At 54.6% G+C, this 18986-nt stretch overlaps 1 protein-coding gene across 4 annotated transcripts; it reads left to right on the forward strand.

Annotated features, from left to right (window-relative positions):
• The first annotated feature begins 95 nt into the window (after window positions 1-95).
• nnt (nicotinamide nucleotide transhydrogenase) lies at window positions 96-18231 on the forward strand. 4 transcript variants are annotated; one of them, XM_049020463.1, is made up of 22 exons: window positions 96-193; window positions 1561-1759; window positions 3782-4011; window positions 4110-4327; window positions 4626-4713; window positions 4827-4915; window positions 5537-5724; window positions 5827-5960; window positions 6115-6306; window positions 6406-6559; window positions 7222-7383; window positions 8653-8763; window positions 9240-9385; window positions 9480-9675; window positions 9852-10085; window positions 10476-10636; window positions 11617-11796; window positions 12322-12481; window positions 13755-13836; window positions 14955-15073; window positions 15185-15300; window positions 16814-18231. In XM_049020463.1, the coding sequence occupies exons 2-22, from the start codon at window positions 1606-1608 to the stop codon at window positions 16958-16960; spliced, it is 3261 nt and encodes a 1086-aa protein (XP_048876420.1). In that variant the 5' UTR covers window positions 96-193; window positions 1561-1605; the 3' UTR covers window positions 16961-18231. The 4 variants fall into 4 exon arrangements, with proteins under 4 accessions (XP_048876420.1, XP_048876418.1, XP_048876421.1 ...); XM_049020461.1 differs by having other exon boundaries at window positions 144-256; XM_049020464.1 differs by having other exon boundaries at window positions 175-261.
• The last annotated feature ends 755 nt before the right edge of the window (window positions 18232-18986 follow it).

Genomic DNA, 18986 nt, shown 5'->3' on the forward strand with positions numbered 1-18986 from the left:
ATTATTGCTATACTTACTATACTAGGCCGATATTAGATCTGCACATCGGGGGCAGCTGCAGCCTACGTCAGTCCGGGCATATGACTCCCCTGCCCAATAAGACGCCTTCCCGGCCGCGGTGCGACGTCTTCCGGGTGGCCGATTCGGAAACTCGGTTGGGAGACACGGCTGGATCTCCGGCCCGTCGGTGAAGGTCAGTACCGGGTAGCGTGATAGATCGTCCTGGGAAGGAGCTTCACGCATAAAATCGCCCCAGGTGCGGTGAGTGGGGGCGAGATGAGGCGCAGTGCAGCGCGCAGCGAAGCCTCCATTCATTGCCGGCTTTAAAACGGCTTTGTCCTTTTTGCGCTGTTCTCCGGTTTCCTGCAGCGTAGTTTGGTTTTTCCGCGAAATCCGAGTCATTCATGTGTATTATTAATCAGTGAATTTGAATTCTGCACTTCGAGCCAAGTTTGGGGAGCTGTATTGATGCGTGGCACCCAAATACAGTTAAAACCCTTTTATAAGCAATGTGCATCGACCTGGACATTACATCCGGAGCGTTTAAACTGCAGTGCGGGACAAAGCCGCTTCGTGTGAAGTTCTGCTGCGTCGCCGGGAATCAGGGACCAGAATCCCGCAGTATCTGCTGACGTGGTGGTGCCACCTCGGCGTGTTCAAGGGCATAAAGCTGGTTCGGAAAAAAGTCGTTCGCATGGAGAGATCATAACTCGAGTAAACTGTTGGGGGGAGGCTTGGCCCTTTTTGCGCTGTTTGACTGAGTACTAAATTAGAAGAAACACTTGGCGCATATAAACGGTTTGCTCCTTTTAGGATTAGAAAGTCGGTGAGGGTGTTTTGAGAGAGCTCACTGCGCGCGCTGTCCGGCTCCCCCAGTCCCCAGAAAACCGGTCTAACTGTGTGGGATGGCGACCTGGCAGCATGCGAGCAGTCAGTGCCACTGCAATCAGCGCTGAATGCAGGGACGATGGCGCTGAGAGGCGTGAGAAATCCTCTGGCGGTACCTTTCCGTCCCGACGCCGGCTATTTTTACAGCGAGTTCGTGCGTGGGAAGCTGCCTGAAGCTGTTCACTTCACTGCCTGACCTTGTTTAACACTTTGCATGCGTGGTCGTGAAAGGGTCCGAGTTTTGTGCACTGCTCAAACCGTAAATTAATTGCTCAGAGAAGTAGTTTTACAGGGTAATGCTGATATGAACATGAATTTCATTTATTCCAAAATGATCGGGTGATTGAATTTTAGAATGGGATCCAGTTCTTGGTCTCACACAAAGTGGCATCAGCTTGTAATGGAAGGGTTCAATGGGGGAAGGGGGTGTTTGAGCTAAATGCAGTGTAGTCTGTCTGCTGTGAGCATGCTCAACCTGATAATCACCCTGCACCATGCTATCTGTGTTTCCCCTACCCTTCTCTGTGTTTGACTTGTTTTGCCTGCGTAGCGCTTAGTGTAACGTGACCCTCCTCCATGTGCTGTGGTTTGGGACCGGGGCGGGTCAGGGAGCGGGGCCTGCTGGGACAGATCCTGCTTGCTGACTGCTTTGTGCCTCGTGTTCTCTTACAGGAGGAGGATCGCCACCCCTGAGCTTGCCCTGGTATCTACGTTCCCATGGCGACCCTTATCCGTGTGTTCGCGGCAAGTTGCGGCGGCCCCCTGGCTTGTGGGGCATCCCGTGCCCCCCTGCGGACCCCTAGGACATTCCAGTCACATCACCTGCGTTTCTTTGGCACCAACAGGCCGCTCTGCCGAGCCGCTGGACCAGGTAAGGGTCCGCTGTGGCCCCCGGGGTCGCGAGGGTGGTTGTGGAAGGCGGAAAGCAGCAGAGGGAGTTTGTGGGGTTTAAGTGACGGTTATGTGACACATTGTGTGTGAGACGGGGGGGTGGCAGGGGGTTGGTGAGAGGTTGGCAGTAAGGGATTAGTGCAGGGTCACTGGGGGGAGCGTCAATGCTTTCCCATCCAGCACTAAGCACCTTTGATTAGTGCTTAATCCTTCCATTGTGGTACCTGGTCTTTCAGCCCTGTTGGCGTCTCCCTGGCAACTTACAGGTGAAGCGACCGAAACTGGTCCCTGTGCCTTCTCTGCTCCACCAGGCCTCCGCATCCCGCCACCCACAGCGTGGCCCGCGGTGTTGGGTGGGCGGATGGGAGCCTGGGCCCCCACCATTCCATTGGGACAGCTGAGGATGCTATTTCTGGCATCGTGTCAATTGGGGGGGGACCGGTGCATTGGTGGGGGTATGATTGTTCCCGGGTTAGTGACAGACTAGGTCGGCTAGTTTGTTGGAACCGCTTCTCAAAGCGTGTGTGTGTGTGTGTGTGTGTGTGTGTCTGGTAAGAACATCATAGACAGTAGCCTCTCATAAAAATGTGGGGGAGTCTGTCTCTCTGTGTTCATTGTGCCGCCCCCCCCCCACCAGGGAGGAAAATGTGACTATTGGCTGAAAACATTCCAGTGCAGTCAGTGTGTCCAGCTCGCCTTCACGCAGGTCAGGAAGTGGCTGATGGGGAAACTTGACTTTGCAGTGCTGGGTCCCCAAAACCATGTGACAACTGGCAAATCGCCGAGGAACCTTAGACCGGACCTGCTGGCCTCTGTCCTCGTAGCTGCTGCTCGGGTTTCGTCTCGTCATGTTCCTGGAAAATGCTCCTCATCGCCCTCACCCACGCTGGAGATGTGATTGCGGTCATAAAGTTACATGACAGTCTAGGACTTTCGTTATCTGCTGGAATGACCTCGACTGTATTGGGTTAATTGTGTTATAAATATTACAGGCAGCACCTGAGAGGTGAAATTTTCCCCTGGGATCGATAACGTCGATCTTAATCTTAAATGCCCCTCCTGTAACTGGCATTGATGCCAGCTGCTCTGCCCTTTGTGCCATGTGACATGTAGTCAGTCACTGCTCCGGGCACTTAAAATTTCCCCCCAAATCTCTCATTTTAATGCTGTACAACATTTATTCTTTGCATGCTGATGGTGGCGTGATTCTAATATAACCAAAATGAAGGTAACTGCCCTGACAGTATGCAGGATGGTTTAGTTAACGTCGACAGCACGTACCTTTGTAATGTGCCGTTTGCTCACTTTGACAAGAACGTCTGCAAAAGAGATTTAATGTAAATGTAATGCTGCACCAGGTGATCTTGCTATTCGTTTCGGAGCAAATGCTCCAGAGATGGAAATTGCTGTACAGGCAGCTGGGGTCCTGCTCAGGGGGCTTGACTCGTTTGTCATAGAAGGATAGTCCACACAGGAGTCTCCCAGTGGGTACCAGGATCAGGTTTCCCCAGGGTGGGGGTCAGACTCCTGTTCTGTGTTTGGTTGCCTGCAGGTGCATCGTGTTTTAAACTGGAGTCTGCAGGCGTCTTGCGGGATGACCTCAGTCTCGAAGGTCCCTGCGAAGGTTTATCGTGAGGTGCTTTGGCGTCCGATGTGCGGAGTGGGCGGTTTATACTGCCTCTTTGGGCTGTGTTTATGTAAGCTGTGTGTGTGTGGGTTCGTCTTTGCTGTATCGTGAAGATCAAACATAGTAAAACCAGTTTTTAGCTTTCGGGGATATTTTTCAGGTTCCTACAATATAAAGCCCAGTTTTTGAATCTGTGAATGCAAAAAAGAACTAAATATGGCAAAAGTCTTCTGTTTTGTTTGACATTCGTAACTCCTCCCCAGCTCGAACCGTAGCCATAGACGGGACCAGTGTTATGCCTGTAGAAATGAATGGAGAGTCCCCACAATGATGGGAAGGTGTGGACTGTGCGTGTGTGTGCCGTCCCGCCCACAGGCCTCCCGTACAAGCAGCTGACCGTTGGTGTCCCCAAGGAAATTTTCCAGAACGAGCGGCGGGTGGCTCTGTCCCCCGCTGGCGTGCAGGCGCTCATCAAGCAGGGCTTCAACGTGGTGGTGGAGTCGGGTTCCGGGGATGCTGCCAAGTTCTCCGACGAGCTCTACACTGCTGTGGGGGCCACCATCAAGGATGTCCGGGATGTGCTGGCCTCTGACATCGTGCTGAAGGTAATGACCCCACATGGGGGTCGGCTGGACTCCAGCTGCCACTGATGCTTTGGCCGGAAGGACAGGCGCAGTACTCTTCACACCCCCTTCCCGCCCAGGTGCGTGCCCCCATCTTCAACCCAGCGCTGGGTGTCCATGAGGCGGAGCTCCTGAAGGAGGGCTCCACGCTGGTGAGCTTCGTGTACCCGGCCCAGAACCCCGATCTGATGGAGCAGCTGGCCCAGCGCAAGGCCACCGTGCTCGCCATGGACCAGGTGCCCCGTGTCACCATCGCCCAGGGGTACGACGCCCTCAGCTCCATGGCCAACATCGCAGGGTAAGGCGTCGGTTCCGGGGGAGCGAGGCAGGGCACTTGGGTGTCAGGTGCTTTTGAGACCTCCAGGATGTGAGACACTTCCATAATTGCAGCAGCCAGTCTCATCCCCAGATAACCAAATCATGCCTGCATCCATCTGTGCTGGTTGTCTAAATTTTGCCACTTGTTGCTTATGTGGATGTGAGTGGCAGTAACTAGTGCTTTGGAGGGGTGAGGTTTTGGAGGCCTGTGTGAATGAATGTAGCAGACCCCCCTGTCACATGGACCCCCCGGGTCACTGAAGATGTCTCGTCTACAGGTACAAGGCCGTGATCCTCGCCGCCAATAACTTTGGCCGCTTTTTCACTGGTCAGATCACCGCTGCTGGGAAAGTCCCCCCCGCAAAGGTGGGTCAAGCACGGGTGACGCCGCGCAGCTGGGGGCCGGGCTGCCGATGGACAGCGCAGCACTGATTCCTGAGTTTGCTCTGGCACCTTGCCCTTCCCGCCCACATACGCAGGTGCTGATTATCGGAGGTGGGGTTGCGGGGCTGGCCGCCGCGGGGACCGCCAGAGCCATGGGTGCCATCGTGAGGGGCTTTGACACCAGGTGAGGGCGCCAGAGATCCCATGGGGTACGGGGATAGGGGTGTGGGCTGTGAAGGTCCCAGAATGGGTATGGTGGGATGCTCTAATCTGATTGGTTACTGCTCATTTCATTTTTTTTGCATTGGAAGTTCACCTATATCAGTAAAAATGCTAGCAGTGGGGGGTGGCATTGCCCCCCTCCCCAAGGCACACTTTCTGAGCCTTTATTCATCTAGGGCGTTTTCTTATGGGAGATTCTAAAATTAATTTTGCAAGATACTGAAATGAACACTGTCATCCAGCAGGTGGCAGCACAGCGCTACATATTCTAGTGGTGCTGGCGTGGGTTTGTAACCAGGCAATGCTGGGTGATGTGCACCTCGTGCAGTAGGTGGAAGCACCTGACAAGCCAACTAGTCATTGAAGTGGAGTTCTCCACATAGTACTGCTTATATGAGGCGTTGCGTCTGCGCTGTTATTTGAGAACGGTACACTTCTCAGATGGGTTTGTCTGTTCACCCTTGAACCTCTGTTTGAGGTACAATGGGATTTGTGGGATTTGAACCAGCAACCTAGTGGTGCTTATGTGGTTTATGATTGCATATCACTTAAGATGGTTGTGTGTGAACGCCCCCTTCCATAGAGCGGCAGCGTTGGAGCAGTTCAAGTCTCTGGGTGCGGAGCCTCTCGAGGTGGACGTGATGGAGTCCGGTGAGGGCCAGGGCGGCTACGCTAAGGAGATGTCCAAGGAGTTCATCGAGGCCGAGATGAAGCTGTTTGCCAAGCAGTGCCTGGACATTGACATCCTCATCAGCACGGCCCTCATCCCTGGTACTGCGACTCGCTACTGCTCACGCCCTGCCCTCCCATCCCTTTTAAGCTCGTCCCACCCCCCTGTGACTATCCCCATGCTGACGCCCCCCCCTCCTTCAGGTAAGAAGGCACCGGTGTTGATCACCAAGGAGATGGTGGAGACCATGAAGGAGGGCTCTGTGGTGGTAGACCTGGCTGCGGAGGCCGGTGGCAACATCGCGACCACAGTTCCTGGGGAGCTTTCGGTGCACAAGGTGGGACACTGGGGCTGCAGAGCGGGCTGCCGCGTTAATTTAAGCCTCTAATTCGACTCGGGGTTCCAGGCTTATTTGCGAGTATTAGATGTGGCTTTGCAGCTGTGTGTGCCAGGTGGCTCCCTAATGGCAGTGCCCCCTGCTGTCTCTCCAGGGTGTGACCCACGTCGGCTATACGGACCTGCCCAGCCGCCTCGCCGCGCAGGCCAGCTCGCTGTACTCCAACAACATCATCAAACTGCTGCGCGCCATCAGTCCCGACAAGGAGAACTTCCACTATGAGGTGAAGGACACCTTTGACTATGGAACCATGGACCACGTCATCCGCGGCACTGTCGTCATGCAGGTGAGTCGCCGCTCTCTGAGTGGGGGGGGGGGTTCGGCTTGGTGATGCGTGCGGCCTCGCTGACTGACCATCCGGACCTCGCTGACTGCCGCCCTGCAGAACGGCAAGCTGATCTTTCCAGCCCCCCAGCCCAACAACATTCCGGTGGCTGCACCTGTGAAGGCCAAGACTGTGCAGGAGCTGGAGGCGGAGAAGGCAGCGGCCGTGACCCCCTTCAGGGCCACCATGACCACCGCCGGGATGTACACGGGGGGTGAGGCCCACAGCCGCACGCCCCCATTCTCTGAGCCCCCCCCCCCCCCCCCCCGGGTTCTGTTGTAGACAGAAGGGGCTGAGCAGAAGCGAGGTTCTGAATGCTAACTCCTGGCTAGCTGTGCCCCTGCCCGTGCCAGTGAGCGTGCACTGGTGCCAGTGAGCGTGCACTGGTGCCTTACCCTGAGATCAAAGCCGCCGCCCCCCCCACCCCTACGCACAGCTCTCACGGAAATAAACACCATCAGACAAACAAATGCCGCAGTCATCACTCCCCCCCCTCCCCCCTACTAACAGTGCAGGACCACCGTTGTTTTTTGGGGGGTTGCTGGATCAGAGCGAGGGGCTTTGAATTCCACTCTAGTCCCTAATTGGTGTGCTGTGTGCCCTGCACCCCCCTCCAAACGTCTCCCAGTGCCAGGAAACGGAGCAGTAAAATCCCCCCCCCCCAGACAGGCCTGGTTGATTGCTCAGGCTATGTCTCTCTGTGTCTTTAACACGTTTTAACTTCAGAGCCTGTCTGGTGGGAGGGGCACCGGGCTGTAATTTCCACTAAATTGCAAACAGCATCATGCCTGTCTGTCCCCCCCCCCCCCACCCTTTGATTTGTGGATTGGTCTCCTCCTCTGATCAGGTTTGCTCACGGTCTGTGTGTCTGACCAGGTCTGGCCACCTTGGTGGGTCTCGGCATCAGTGCCCCCAATGCCGCCTTCCCGCAGATGGTCACCACCTTTGGTTTGGCTGGCATCGTGGGCTACCATACCGTGTGGGGGGTGACGCCCGCCCTGCACTCCCCGCTGATGTCGGTCACCAACGCCATCTCCGGTAAGCCCGCCGCAGGCGCAGCCGGCCCTGATGCATCATGGGAGCCGGGGGCTTGGTCCCATTTCATTAGGCTCTTTGTCTTTCTGTTCTGCCTCAGCTTCTCTCCTCACCTGGTTCCTCTGCTCAGTCTGACGTTGCAGAATGATCTATTCCTCATATCTGCTGATCATTTTGTGACTGGTGGGTCGGCCTTACAGGGGCCGAGCCGTGTGATTGACCAGGTCCCGGACTGGCTCTTTGGGTCGTGAGATCAGAGCTGGCTGCTTCCCTCCCCATCGCTGTTAAGTTTGCTCCAGCCCACTCATGCCCCCCTGGTATAGCCCAGCGCCGCTCTGTGACATGATCCCGACCTGTGGCCCACATGCCAGCCTGTGACTGAGCCCCAGTCTGTGGCAGACCCACGTCTGGCTGGCAAATGCGTCTCCTGTGAATGCCCACCCTCCCATCTTTGGGGGACTTGCGCCCTGTTCGGCTTCCTCTGCTCGCTGGGTGGCTCTGCAGTCTTTGAACTCACTCACTCGGCCATCTTGTTTCCTTCTGACCTTGTTCCCTCACCCCCGCAGGAAGGCAGATCTCCAGTTTCGGTGTTGGCCAGAGGGTTCTGGTGCAGAATGCCTTTTTGCCGTACTTACCTGGCATCACCCCTGTGTGGGCTTTAATCTACCTGAAACCGCCTCCCCAGAGTTCTGTAATCCTCCTGGCCCCTCTCCCAAAGCCTGATTCTGCGAGCTGAAGCCCACACCAGGAGGGGCTGCCATTACCATCAACCCCCCCCCCGGTCACAGCATGCCGTGGGGCTTCAGGTGGTCAGACACACTTCAAAGGGCCCCCGCGTGTCACCACTGATGCTCCTCACACTGTCTCATGTCTTCATTACTGCTGAGTGCTCCCCCCCCCCCCCCCCCCCACAACATAAATTTACAAAGTGCTATGAAGTCCTGGTCCTCGTGAACTGTGTTTCTCCCCAAGCTCTTTAACACCCTCCCCACCAGGCCGTGTTTATAAACCATTATGCAGAAAATGGCCTTTTCCCAGAAAGGCCATTAAAGGTCCCCTCCAGTGCCGACCCGCGACGGTGTGAAGGTTCCCCGTCCCCCGGGGGTGTCGGGAAGCTGTCACGTCAGGTCCCGCTCTCCTAATGGCTAACACAAGGGCCAGCGTGCCCCCCCCCCCGGGGGGCCACTCTACATCTGTGCAGGGCTAATTTACAATGTGCCCCCACCAGCACATCGACCCCATCTGTCTGCCTCTCTGTCCATTTGTTCCCAGGTCTTACCGCTGTGGGGGGGCTGTCGCTCATGGGGGGTGCCTACACCCCCACCAACACTGCGGAGACTCTAGCTGTCTTGGCGGCCTTCATCTCCTCCGTTAACATCGCGGGTGAGCAGTGGTGTGTGTGTGTGTGTGTGTGTTGGGGTGGGAATGGGGGCTGGATTAGACTAGACTCCAATCCCATAATTCCTGGCGAGTCTCACTGGAAGGTGTTTAGGAGAGCTGCCAGAGCACTTGTTCTGCTTACTTGGTGTGTGCCCTCAGTTATGGGATGGGGGCCTGGGGCTTTTAAAGAGCTTTTAAAATGCCGGAATGTTCTGGGCTCTGCAGCAGATTGACTCGCAGTCATTAGTTCCAGTTTGTTTTCCCCACCTTTTTCATGTGATGTTTGTCTATTTAACTTCTTTATTGAGGTTCTGTTTCCCTGGCAAGTAAAATGGCACTAAAATTAACCTCTGAGTTTCTGGCCACGTGAAGCTTTAATTCGGGCATTTTTACCTCATTGGGCTGAGCTGAAAAGCACCGTGTGTGTGTGTGTGTGTGTGTGTGTGTGTGTGTGTGTGTGTGTGTGAGACTCCTCACAGGTGGATTCCTGGTCACCAAGAAGATGCTGGACATGTTCAAACGTCCCACTGACCCCCCTGAGTACAACTATCTGTACCTGTTGCCGACGGGGGTGTTCGTTGGGGGCTATAGTGCCGCCCTTCATAGCGGATATAACATCGAACAGGTGGGCATGGCTCGCTTGGGCATTTGGAGCCCATTTCCGAGGCCAGGTGACTGTCCTCGCCTGACCTTTGTGTGTTCGTGCCCCCGCGCCGCAGATGATGTACCTGGGCTCGGGGTTGTGCTGCGTCGGTGCCCTGGCAGGCCTCTCCACACAGTCCACGGCGCGGCTCGGCAATGCCCTCGGCATGATCGGCGTGGCCAGCGGCATAGCTGCCACCTTGGGGGCCTTGAAGCCGTCCCCGGAGCTGCTGGCACAGATGAGCGCCGCCATGGCTGTGGGAGGCACTGCTGGTGTGTGCGCATGCCGTGTGTGTGTGTTGATGGGCTATTCCGGAAGGTGTATGAGTCACTCCGACTGGTACACACTGTGCTCCAGTGCATGTGCACCAACGGTTCCTGGAAGCGGCTGACTAGCGCCCTCCTGATCGCGCCTTGCAAACTCCCCCCCCCCCCCCCCCCCACCCCAGGTCTGACCATCGCCAAGCGGATCCAGATCACAGACCTGCCCCAGCTGGTGGCGGCCTTCCACAGCCTGGTGGGCCTGGCGGCCGTGCTCACCTGCGTGGCCGAGTACATGGTAGAGTACCCACACTTCGCCACCGACCCCGCAGCCAACCTCACCAAGATCGTGGCCTACCTGGGCACCTACATCGGAGGCGTGACTTTCAGTGGCTCCCTCGTGGCATACGGAAAGCTGCAGGGTGAGTGGGGGGGGGCTGGTGGTGGTGTTAAACTGTGCCGATGACCAGTGGTAAGGTGGCCCCAGTCCCCCGGACCACCCCCCCCCCCCAGCCTCTGTAGATAGCCGCTCTGCTGTCTTGGTTTTGAAGACGTAACCAGCCGCTTTGCTACTGTGAGCTGCAGTCGGCCCAACATGTTAGCAATCGCCGACGTAATTGTGCGTGTCAGTCTGGTATCGGCACGATCTTTCCCAGTCATGACCCCCCAATTAAAGGGCTCTGGACGAAAACAGCCTGGCAGCCGAGCCCACCGGTAAGTGTCACGAGTGCCGGGCCTTACGGCAGTCTGCCTAATTGCCATTCCGGCTTCCTTGTCCCACGACCCCTGACCCCCCCTCCCCCTCCACCCAGGTTTCCTGAACTCTTCCCCCCTCATGCTCCCCGGCCGACATGCGCTGAATGCCGGCCTGATGCTGGCCAGCATCGGGGGGATGGTGCCGTACATGTTGGATCCCAGCTACACCACGGGACTCGCCTGCCTGGGTTCTGTCTCTGCGCTCTCTGCCGTCATGGTGAGAAGGTCCGCCGTACCTCCTATGACAGACGGGGGGGTTAACTGCCCAATCCTCCATACAAACAACGGCCAGTCATTCTGCCTCAGTTCTAATCTACCAAAGTGTTCGTGTAATGAAGTCAGGGGGGGTGACGAGACGACGCGCTCGTGCGGTTCGTGCCGTCGGTCCAGGTGGCTTCACTTTGTCATCCTCTCCCTCTACGGGTGCTAGAGCTGTTCGCCCATCTTGAGTTGTTACTCGTGGGTCCTGCTGGGTTTTCTCTACCTTCTGGGGCTGGAGAGGATCAACTTCGGTCTTGTTTGTAGTCCAGAGTGGTTCGGTTACTTCTCGCCTGTGGTCGGATGAACCTGCAAGGAGAGACCTTGGAAGATCCAGGTTGTCCGTGCTTGCGGGAGGAAGCTCGTGGTCAACAGCGTGCGAGAGAGTTGGGTCCACTTGCAATGGGCCTGGTCGCATCCTTTCTGCGTAGGTGACCCCCCCCCCCCCCCCCCAAACAGCGCCGGCCGCGCAACATCACACTGTCGCATCTAAAATATGAATATGACTAAAAACTGACCGCCAGTTGTGTGAAACGGCCGCGGACCGAAAACTCGCCCATCGCCACGCCTTCATCTGTCTGCTGTAACGTATGAGCCGCTCCTGAATTTTGAAGTGCGATTCGATATCGTTCAAGTCCTGTTTGTTTGATCGGGTGTTTGATTACGAAATACTGAGGAGCTGCTGGACTCCTGGGCTGTGGTGGTGGAGGTGGGGGGGGTGCTGGAGGACAGAGCACTTCCTGCAAAGGGAAACGGTGACGCTGTAATCCTGAAGAGACACGGAATCCAAGTTTGTTTTAGGCTGATGTGGACCGTGGGCAGGCAGGTTCTCCGAAATGAAGTGACGAGCATGGATTCAGATTAGCGTCTGGGAGGCGGCGTTCGTTGCAGATTTCTGGAGTTTGTCTCTTGACCTGCTTTTGTTCCTCCCCCACCCAGGGCCTGACGCTGACCGCCGCCATTGGGGGTGCTGACATGCCCGTGGTCATCACCGTGCTGAACAGCTACTCTGGCTGGGCGCTGTGCGCTGAGGGGTTCCTGCTCAACAACAACCTGCTCACCATCGTGGGGGCTCTCATCGGCTCATCGGGGGCAATCCTGTCCTACATCATGTGTGTGGTAAGGAAGGGGGCCCGGTCTGTCCGGTGGGCAGCAGGCAGGGCTTTGTAACGTTTGGGGAGATCTCTGTATGTGAGGCCTCTGTGTTGGGCCTGGTGTGGTGTCCAAAGAACTGCCTGCTCCATCTCGCCCTTCTTTGGCCAGTTTGTGGTTTGGTTCATCCCAGGAAATGGGGCTGAACTTCGGGCTGGCTGGTCTGCCCTGTGGCGGGCGCCACACTGGACCTGTTGGCCGCCGTGAGTTTTTCTTGCCCCCTCCCCAGGATGTGTCTCGAGCAGAGCTGAGCCAGTCAGCTTCAGCGTCCTCTCCGACCCGGTTTTCAGTCCAGAACCTGTGGAAAATGTGAATCCAGCTGTGGGGAACTTTCTGGTTCTCGCTGACATCCTTATTTTTAAAACTGACCGTGATTACGGAGAAACGTTTGTCCGTCGAGGGGAGTTCATGGTGACCCCAAGTGTCCTGGCCGATGCCGATGATGGTGCAGTATTGCTGTAAACCCCCCACCTTCCTCCCCCAATCTCCCAGGCCATGAACCGCTCTCTGGCCAATGTGATCCTGGGTGGCTATGGTACCTCCTCCACTGGAACGGGGAAGCCCATGGAGATCACAGGCACCCACACGGAGGTCAACGTAGACCAGACTGTGGAGATGATCAGAGAGGCCCACAATATTATCATCACGCCAGGTAACTGGGTCTGGACCTCGAACCCCTGCCCCCGACCCTTTGGAGTTCTGACCCCACTCCTGTTTCATGTCGAGATGTTCTCGCGTCGGATGCTCCACCTTGTTCATTACACCACCTGTTGGGTCCTTGACAGCGGAGCTAAATATTTTGCCCGTCCAGCAGTCTGAGGCCACTGCGGCCCGTCGGGAGACCCAAACCGGGGGGAGCGGCTCCGAGCCGCCCTTTGCTCCAGGGTAAACGGAGCCCTGGCCAAGAGCGACGTGGCTCGGGCTGTGTGCCTGACCCCTGCCTGACCTCGGCCTGTGCCCAGTCTCCCAGGTGGTGGTCGGACGTAGCCATGACCAATGCACAGGAGAGACTGCCCTTATTTATATGGGGGGGGGGCTGTCTGCAGCAGAACGCCTGATGGCTTATTGTGACATAACAATCAGGCAGCCTAAACAGGAACTGTAGCTCTGACTGCACACTGTAAACCCCCCACCCCTCCCCTGGCCTTTGTTTTTGTGCTGGTTTTAACTAGCGAGCCCTAACACCCCAGGGACAGAGATGAAAGGTGTCTCTGCCCCCCCCCCCCCCCCACCAGCTCTGAGACTAACCCTGACTCCCCTCTTGGCCCATTTCTACTTATGGCATCAGGGTTTTTTTTATAGTAATCAGAGTCTAAGGAAACAACTTTAAACGTTTCCTTGAATTAGTCCAAGCGCCACTTGGAAGCACAAATGGTCGATTTTTGAAGTGACAAACCTGTTAAATCGAACCGGATTCTGTGTAGAGTCGCTGTTCTTGCAAGCCTGGAAGCTTCAGAATAATCCCCCGTGTGTGTGTGTGTGTGTGTGTGTGTGTGTGTGTGTGTGTGTGTGTGTGTGTGTGTGTGTGTGTGTGTGTGTGTGTGTGTGTGTGTGTGTGTGTGTGTGTGTGTGTGTGTGTGTGTGTGTGTGTGTGTGAGTGACTACATGTCCCCCACAATGAGGTAAAACCTGTTTACTTTTTAACTTGTGGTATATTTTTTTAGCTCCCCACAATATGAACCACGATTTTATAAAACTCTGTACTACCAAAGACATCAAATAGCCAAAAACCTTATTTCATTTGGTTACTTGTATAACTATGGTGTGACGTTTTGGGCTGGGCTGGGGTTTAGCTTGTCATACAAGGTTATATCTGAAGTCATCCTGGCAGGATGGGGGTTTACCGGCTGCACTGGGCGCTGATGTAGGGCACAGACATGCAGCACAGCCTGGCATCTCCTGAAAGTGCCCCCTCTCCTCCACAGGCTACGGTCTGTGTGCCGCCAAGGCGCAGTATCCCATCGCGGAGCTGGTGAAGATGCTGACAGAACAGGGGAAGAAAGTCAGGTGAGCGGCTGTGTGTGTGTGTACCCAGCCCTAACCTGAAGGTCGCCATGTTGGGATTAGAGTTTTCCCAGTAGAAATGAATGGACGGTCCCCACAAAGATACAATTAGAATTGTGCGTGTGTTTGGTGCAGTGAAACGCAAGGACACACATGGTGATCCACTATTCTGGCTGTGAATTTACTGTCAGGTCCGGTTTGGGGTTCTGGGCTGAACACTAACCTGTGAAATCAGGATGAGTTTGCCGGCAGCCTGCTGGTCGTGGTTTCCCCCCACCCCAGAGTTGTAGGGGTCATGTCGGGATAGCTTGGCTTTTGGGGGGGGGGGGACACTACTGACATTAATTGAGTTTAGTGTTTCCTGTGCTCCCCCCTGGCCCATCAGAGCTAATGCTAATAAAGCTATGACACATTTTGGTTTCTAAGATCCCTCATCTTGCTTGCTCAGCCCCCCCATTAACGAGTCGATCCTCTGACTATCCCTCACCCCCCCCCCCCCCACTTCATGCCCCCACCTTGGAACCCCTCATATGCGGCACTGGGGAAGGTGACATCCCAGACGCCCCGGTCCGTCCTTTGATCCTAGGTCCATTGAGCTCACTGCGTGTGGCCCCCAGCACCTCCGAGTGGGGCCTCGAACCCGGGCTGTGGCCCGATTTTTAAATATACACCGGGGCTCACAGTGGTCAGCGCCACTGGATTTAGGCCTGGGACTCGTGTTTCTGATCTTGGGGTGAGACTTTGCTGGTGGGGGTCGGGGGTGGGGGGCTGCCAGAGCGACTCATGTGATTTTTCTCCCACCCTTTTGATCTGAGACTGTGGCAGCTGGCACCAATTAGGCCATTTGTAGTTGATTAGGGGGGAAGTGGGTGGCCGGACAGTGGACGGATCGGCCAACTTCTTGGGCCCCCCACTTGGCCCGCAAACCGGGATGGGGGTGGGGTTTGGGAATCTCTTACTCAGGGACTAGTCACTAAGTGTCATGACCCTAGTGAAACTCCGAGCCTTGTACTTGTAAATCCTTCCTGTGGGTAGATGGACAGCCCTATTGTGTTCTCTGCTCGGGATCTGTAGTTTATGCCCAGGGCCTGGTGACTGACCCCTACCCCATGTCTCTGCAGGTTCGGTATCCATCCAGTCGCTGGCCGCATGCCAGGGCAGCTGAACGTCCTTCTGGCCGAGGCTGGTGTGCCCTACGATATGGTCCTGGAGATGGAGGAGATCAACGAGGACTTCCCAGGTAGACTGCGGATGTGTCTGCCACGCCTCTTGGTTGCCCTGCCCACATCGTCACCGTGGGGGGTCTTGAATGTCTGACCCCGCCTCCCCCCCCCCCCCCCCCCCGTTTCAGACACTGATCTGGTTCTGGTGATCGGGGCGAACGACACCGTGAATTCCGCTGCCCAGGAGGACCCCAACTCCATCATCGCCGGCATGCCTGTACTGGAGGTGTGGAAGTCCAAGCAGGTGAGACCTGTGCTGTGTAACATCCTGTTGTGTTGGAGTAGCTTTGCGATTATGGCTACGATGCATTTTGGACGCGGACCTTTTGATTCGCCGGGGTTTAGACGCCGCTGACCTGGTGACGCCTCTGACACACCCACCACGTGAGAGAAAACGTGCCTCAAAATCTGTAGCGCCAAGTTTCACACAGATTCGAGGGAATATGCCGTTGTAACCAGAAGCCATAACTAACCACTGCATGCCATTTTCAGACTGAACCCACCCATAGGCTCATCTAGGAACGGCAGTTCAGCCTTGTTGCGATCAGCTCTGGCCTCAGCGCCCCTCTGTATGATCAAAGCAGCTGTTTTGGCTCTGGGGGTGTATGACAGCAGGCTGGCTAGAGAATCTCACTCACACACAATGCACAGGCAGGATCCTCCTCGGGGTCTAGGCCAGGCCCAGACACTGCCTTGGTCCCTCCCTCCTCTCTGGTTGCCTTGCCAACAATCCCCCCCCCCAGCACATAAACCCAGGTGCAGCCACGGCAGACCCATAACGCTCAGACAATCCATGACTCGTCCCTCTGGAATGAGGGCGTTCGGAATAGTGGGGATATTTTCCCAGAACCAGGGGAGAAAAGATGGGGGGTTGCAGTTACTGCGCTCTGCTGGAGGGCCCCCACCTACGGCGGTGCAGCTGGAAGGGTGGTGCCTGGCCTGGTACTTCCATGGTCCTGTGTTCACCACCCGCTGGAATGTTTTGCTGAGCTACAAGGGCAAAGCTGCGGTGGGCACACAGGTCTAGGCGTTTTAGTCTGGGGGTGGGGGGGTCACACCTCTGATAGGTACAACTATTAGCATCACCTCTTATCAGACCATGGCAGATCGTGTGGTGGCCTGACCAGCATCTCTGGACTTAGCGATTTAGTGGACTTTCAGCACATCATATAGTAGTTGATAACCAATCAGAATGTAGAGGAGGTGGGTTCACCTATAGGAGGCAGGACCCATCAATCAGATGTCTTGGTCCCGCCTCAACTGCTTTGACCCACTTCCGCTACAATGTGATTGGTTCAGAGATATAACCAATCATTTTTCACTGTGCCCTCAGAATATTTTTGTGCAAGTAAAACTCCTGCAAGCCTAAAAGTGGCACCTGGGGGTGTGGGGTCTTTTGCGACTCTTCACTGACTCTTGACTGATCTAACCCTGACCCCCACCTCCCTTTCTGGGAGTTTCCAAGCACATTTAAATCCTGATCTCACAAAGCACCTTCTGTCAGACTGGGGCCTGAAAGGGCATTTGCACTGTTCATCGTTTGCAGTCTGGTGCATTGTGGGATGGTGCTGAGGACTCCTGTCCCTGTTCCTTTTGAGGCTATATATGGTTTTGGGCTGGACTACAGAGTAGCCTCCCTGAGACCAGAGGTTCAGCCGAGAGGATGCTTTCTCTGAAGCTCAGCAGACCGCTCTGCACCCTGACTCTTTCTGGATTATGCTCACTGTGTGCGTTTTTACCCTCCAACCTCCACACAGGTTGTGGTGATGAAGCGATCCCTGGGTGTGGGCTATGCCGCTGTGGACAACCCCATCTTCTACAAGCCCAACACCGCCATGTTGCTGGGAGATGCTAAGAAGACCTGCGATGCCCTGCAGGCCAAAGTCCGTGAGGTCAGCCAGTGACCTCAAAGGCCGCAGGGGGGCACTGTCACCTCCCCAGGAAAAAAAAGTTGGTGTAACAAGTCATAGAAATAACCTTCTTGTTGCCTGTAGCTTTTTTTTGCCAAACATTAAGCAAGTATTAATGACATTAGATATTTAGGTTAGGTTAATCTTTTTATGTGAAGTGTTGCCCCATTAACCCTATGTCCCCCCCAGTGATTACAGAAAGAGGAGGAGCAGCCATCTTGTATTTTGTAAAGCACTTAATCCTGCATATGTTATATATCATGGTTCATTTTTGATATAAGCAGATCTATTAGCTGGTTAAGCTAAACGAGACAAATTTTGTTAAATATTTAGATTACGGCCTAGCATTTCAAATTACTTTAATTTCATCACTAGATCTCCTGTGATTGTGGGATTATTTAGTGTTAGTCTAGACTATTTTTTATGGCAGGCATAGATGAGTTAGAGATGTCTAGGGAGGGGGTCCTGGGAAGGTACACGGAGGTTTCAGCCTGTGGAAGGACCAGGACGGAGGCCCATTCCAGAGGAACATGATCGGGATGACCCTGCCGTCTTCTCTCTCCGTTTCAAAGATTTAGCCGTCAAATGAAGTAAAGCCAGACTAATTCAGTCTTAGATTTGGACTCCTTTTCCACGACGGGGCTGCCTGCTGGCTCAGAGGTGACCGGGACCTTGACATAAGATGACGTCTTACTCCTTTGCTGTAAATCGGTGAAGGACTATCGGTTGCTTACCTAGATGTAAATTCCCCTGTGTGGACTGTGCTCAGTTCTTTCATAAAGCACATGTATTCCATTAGTCATTTCGTTCATTCACTCTGGGACCTGATGCAGTCCTTAAATGGAGACTGACAGCATTACCAACACAACAGTCCTACCTCTCCACTTCTTAAAACGACCATTTCCATCATTCTGCTGACAAATGGTTCCATATCCAGCTTCCTTTTTGTCCGAGTTTTCTGTTGTTTTTATGGGTATAAACTTGAGCTTGGATGTTCTGTGGTGTTACTTTTTGTGCTGGTCTCACATTTACCTCCACAAAATTTTCCTTTATATTCCATGGTTCCAGGTTCATATTTTTATTATTTTAAAATTTACCTGCTTCTGCCCTGAGCGTGTGGTAGGAAGGGCCAATCGATGAAATGGGACTGAGCTTTAAGGCTGTTGCAAGTCGGTCACTTTTTCATATGGAAAGATGTTCCATTTGTGTAGAGATGTTCTTTACTACTTCGTAGGGAAACAATAAAATGGAAGAGTGACCCTCAAGCTTGTCATTGTGCCGTGGTGTGAAGGTGGTGTGAGTTCAGCATGAACCCTCTCAATAAACCACCCAATAGAATCAAACCCTTGTCCTCTAACTTCCTCCACTTCAGCTGAGTTTCAGCAGAAGCCTGGTACTTAGTCCCGTGTTTCCCAATCTGGTCCTTGGGGACCTACTGACAGTCCCAAGTTTTTGCTCCCTCTCATGGAGCTCGAAGGGAGCAAAAACAAGGAACGGCTGTGGGTCCCCGAGGACTCGTCTGGGAATCACTGGCTTAGTCTTTCCTAGAAAATTCCAAAATGTAATCTGTCCCTACCCCCCCCCCCCCCCCTCCATCCACAGATTGCAAATTACTGGCCTCAAGAGCTTCTCAAACTTTTAGGATCAAGCTTCTGTAACTGAAATGCCAGTTCAGATGTTAGCTAGCGCTTCAAAAGCTGTCTCTCCAAGTTAGCAGTCTGGCATTGTCTGGATTGCAGCATCACTGATACATCAAACCGCTGCATTGTAACCCTACACCATACGTTTCCAAACACAAGCTAACAACAGTAGCAGACCTAGTAAGATGTAAGGTTCCACGTGCGGTTCTTGTGGTTCCCAATGTTCTTGCAGTTGGTTCATGGTGTCCTTGCTGTTGACTCCACACTGGCTCATGGGGGCATCAGGCAGCTTCCTGTCAACACGGCTTTGTAGGAAAGGCTGCCATTTCTCCTCCAGTTTAATCAGTTTCACGCCATGTTTGTCCCTGGGCCCTTCAGGG

The sequence above is a fragment of the Brienomyrus brachyistius genome, chromosome 7 (assembly GCF_023856365.1).
Source record: "Brienomyrus brachyistius isolate T26 chromosome 7, BBRACH_0.4, whole genome shotgun sequence".
Classification (NCBI taxonomy): Eukaryota; Metazoa; Chordata; class Actinopteri; order Osteoglossiformes; family Mormyridae; genus Brienomyrus; species Brienomyrus brachyistius.

What these genes read in the sequence shown, in the direction of transcription:
- nnt (XM_049020463.1), top strand. Translation starts at nt 1,606, where the DNA reads ATGGCGACCCTTATCCGTGTGTTCGCGGCAAGTTGCGGCGGCCCCCTG. An exon ending in GTGAGGGGCTTTGACACCAG is followed by an intron (nt 4,916 to 5,536) that starts GTGAGGGCGCCA and finishes CCCCTTCCATAG; the next exon opens with AGCGGCAGCGTTGGAGCAGT. An exon ending in TGTCCTACATCATGTGTGTG is followed by an intron (nt 11,797 to 12,321) that starts GTAAGGAAGGGG and finishes CCAATCTCCCAG; the next exon opens with GCCATGAACCGCTCTCTGGC.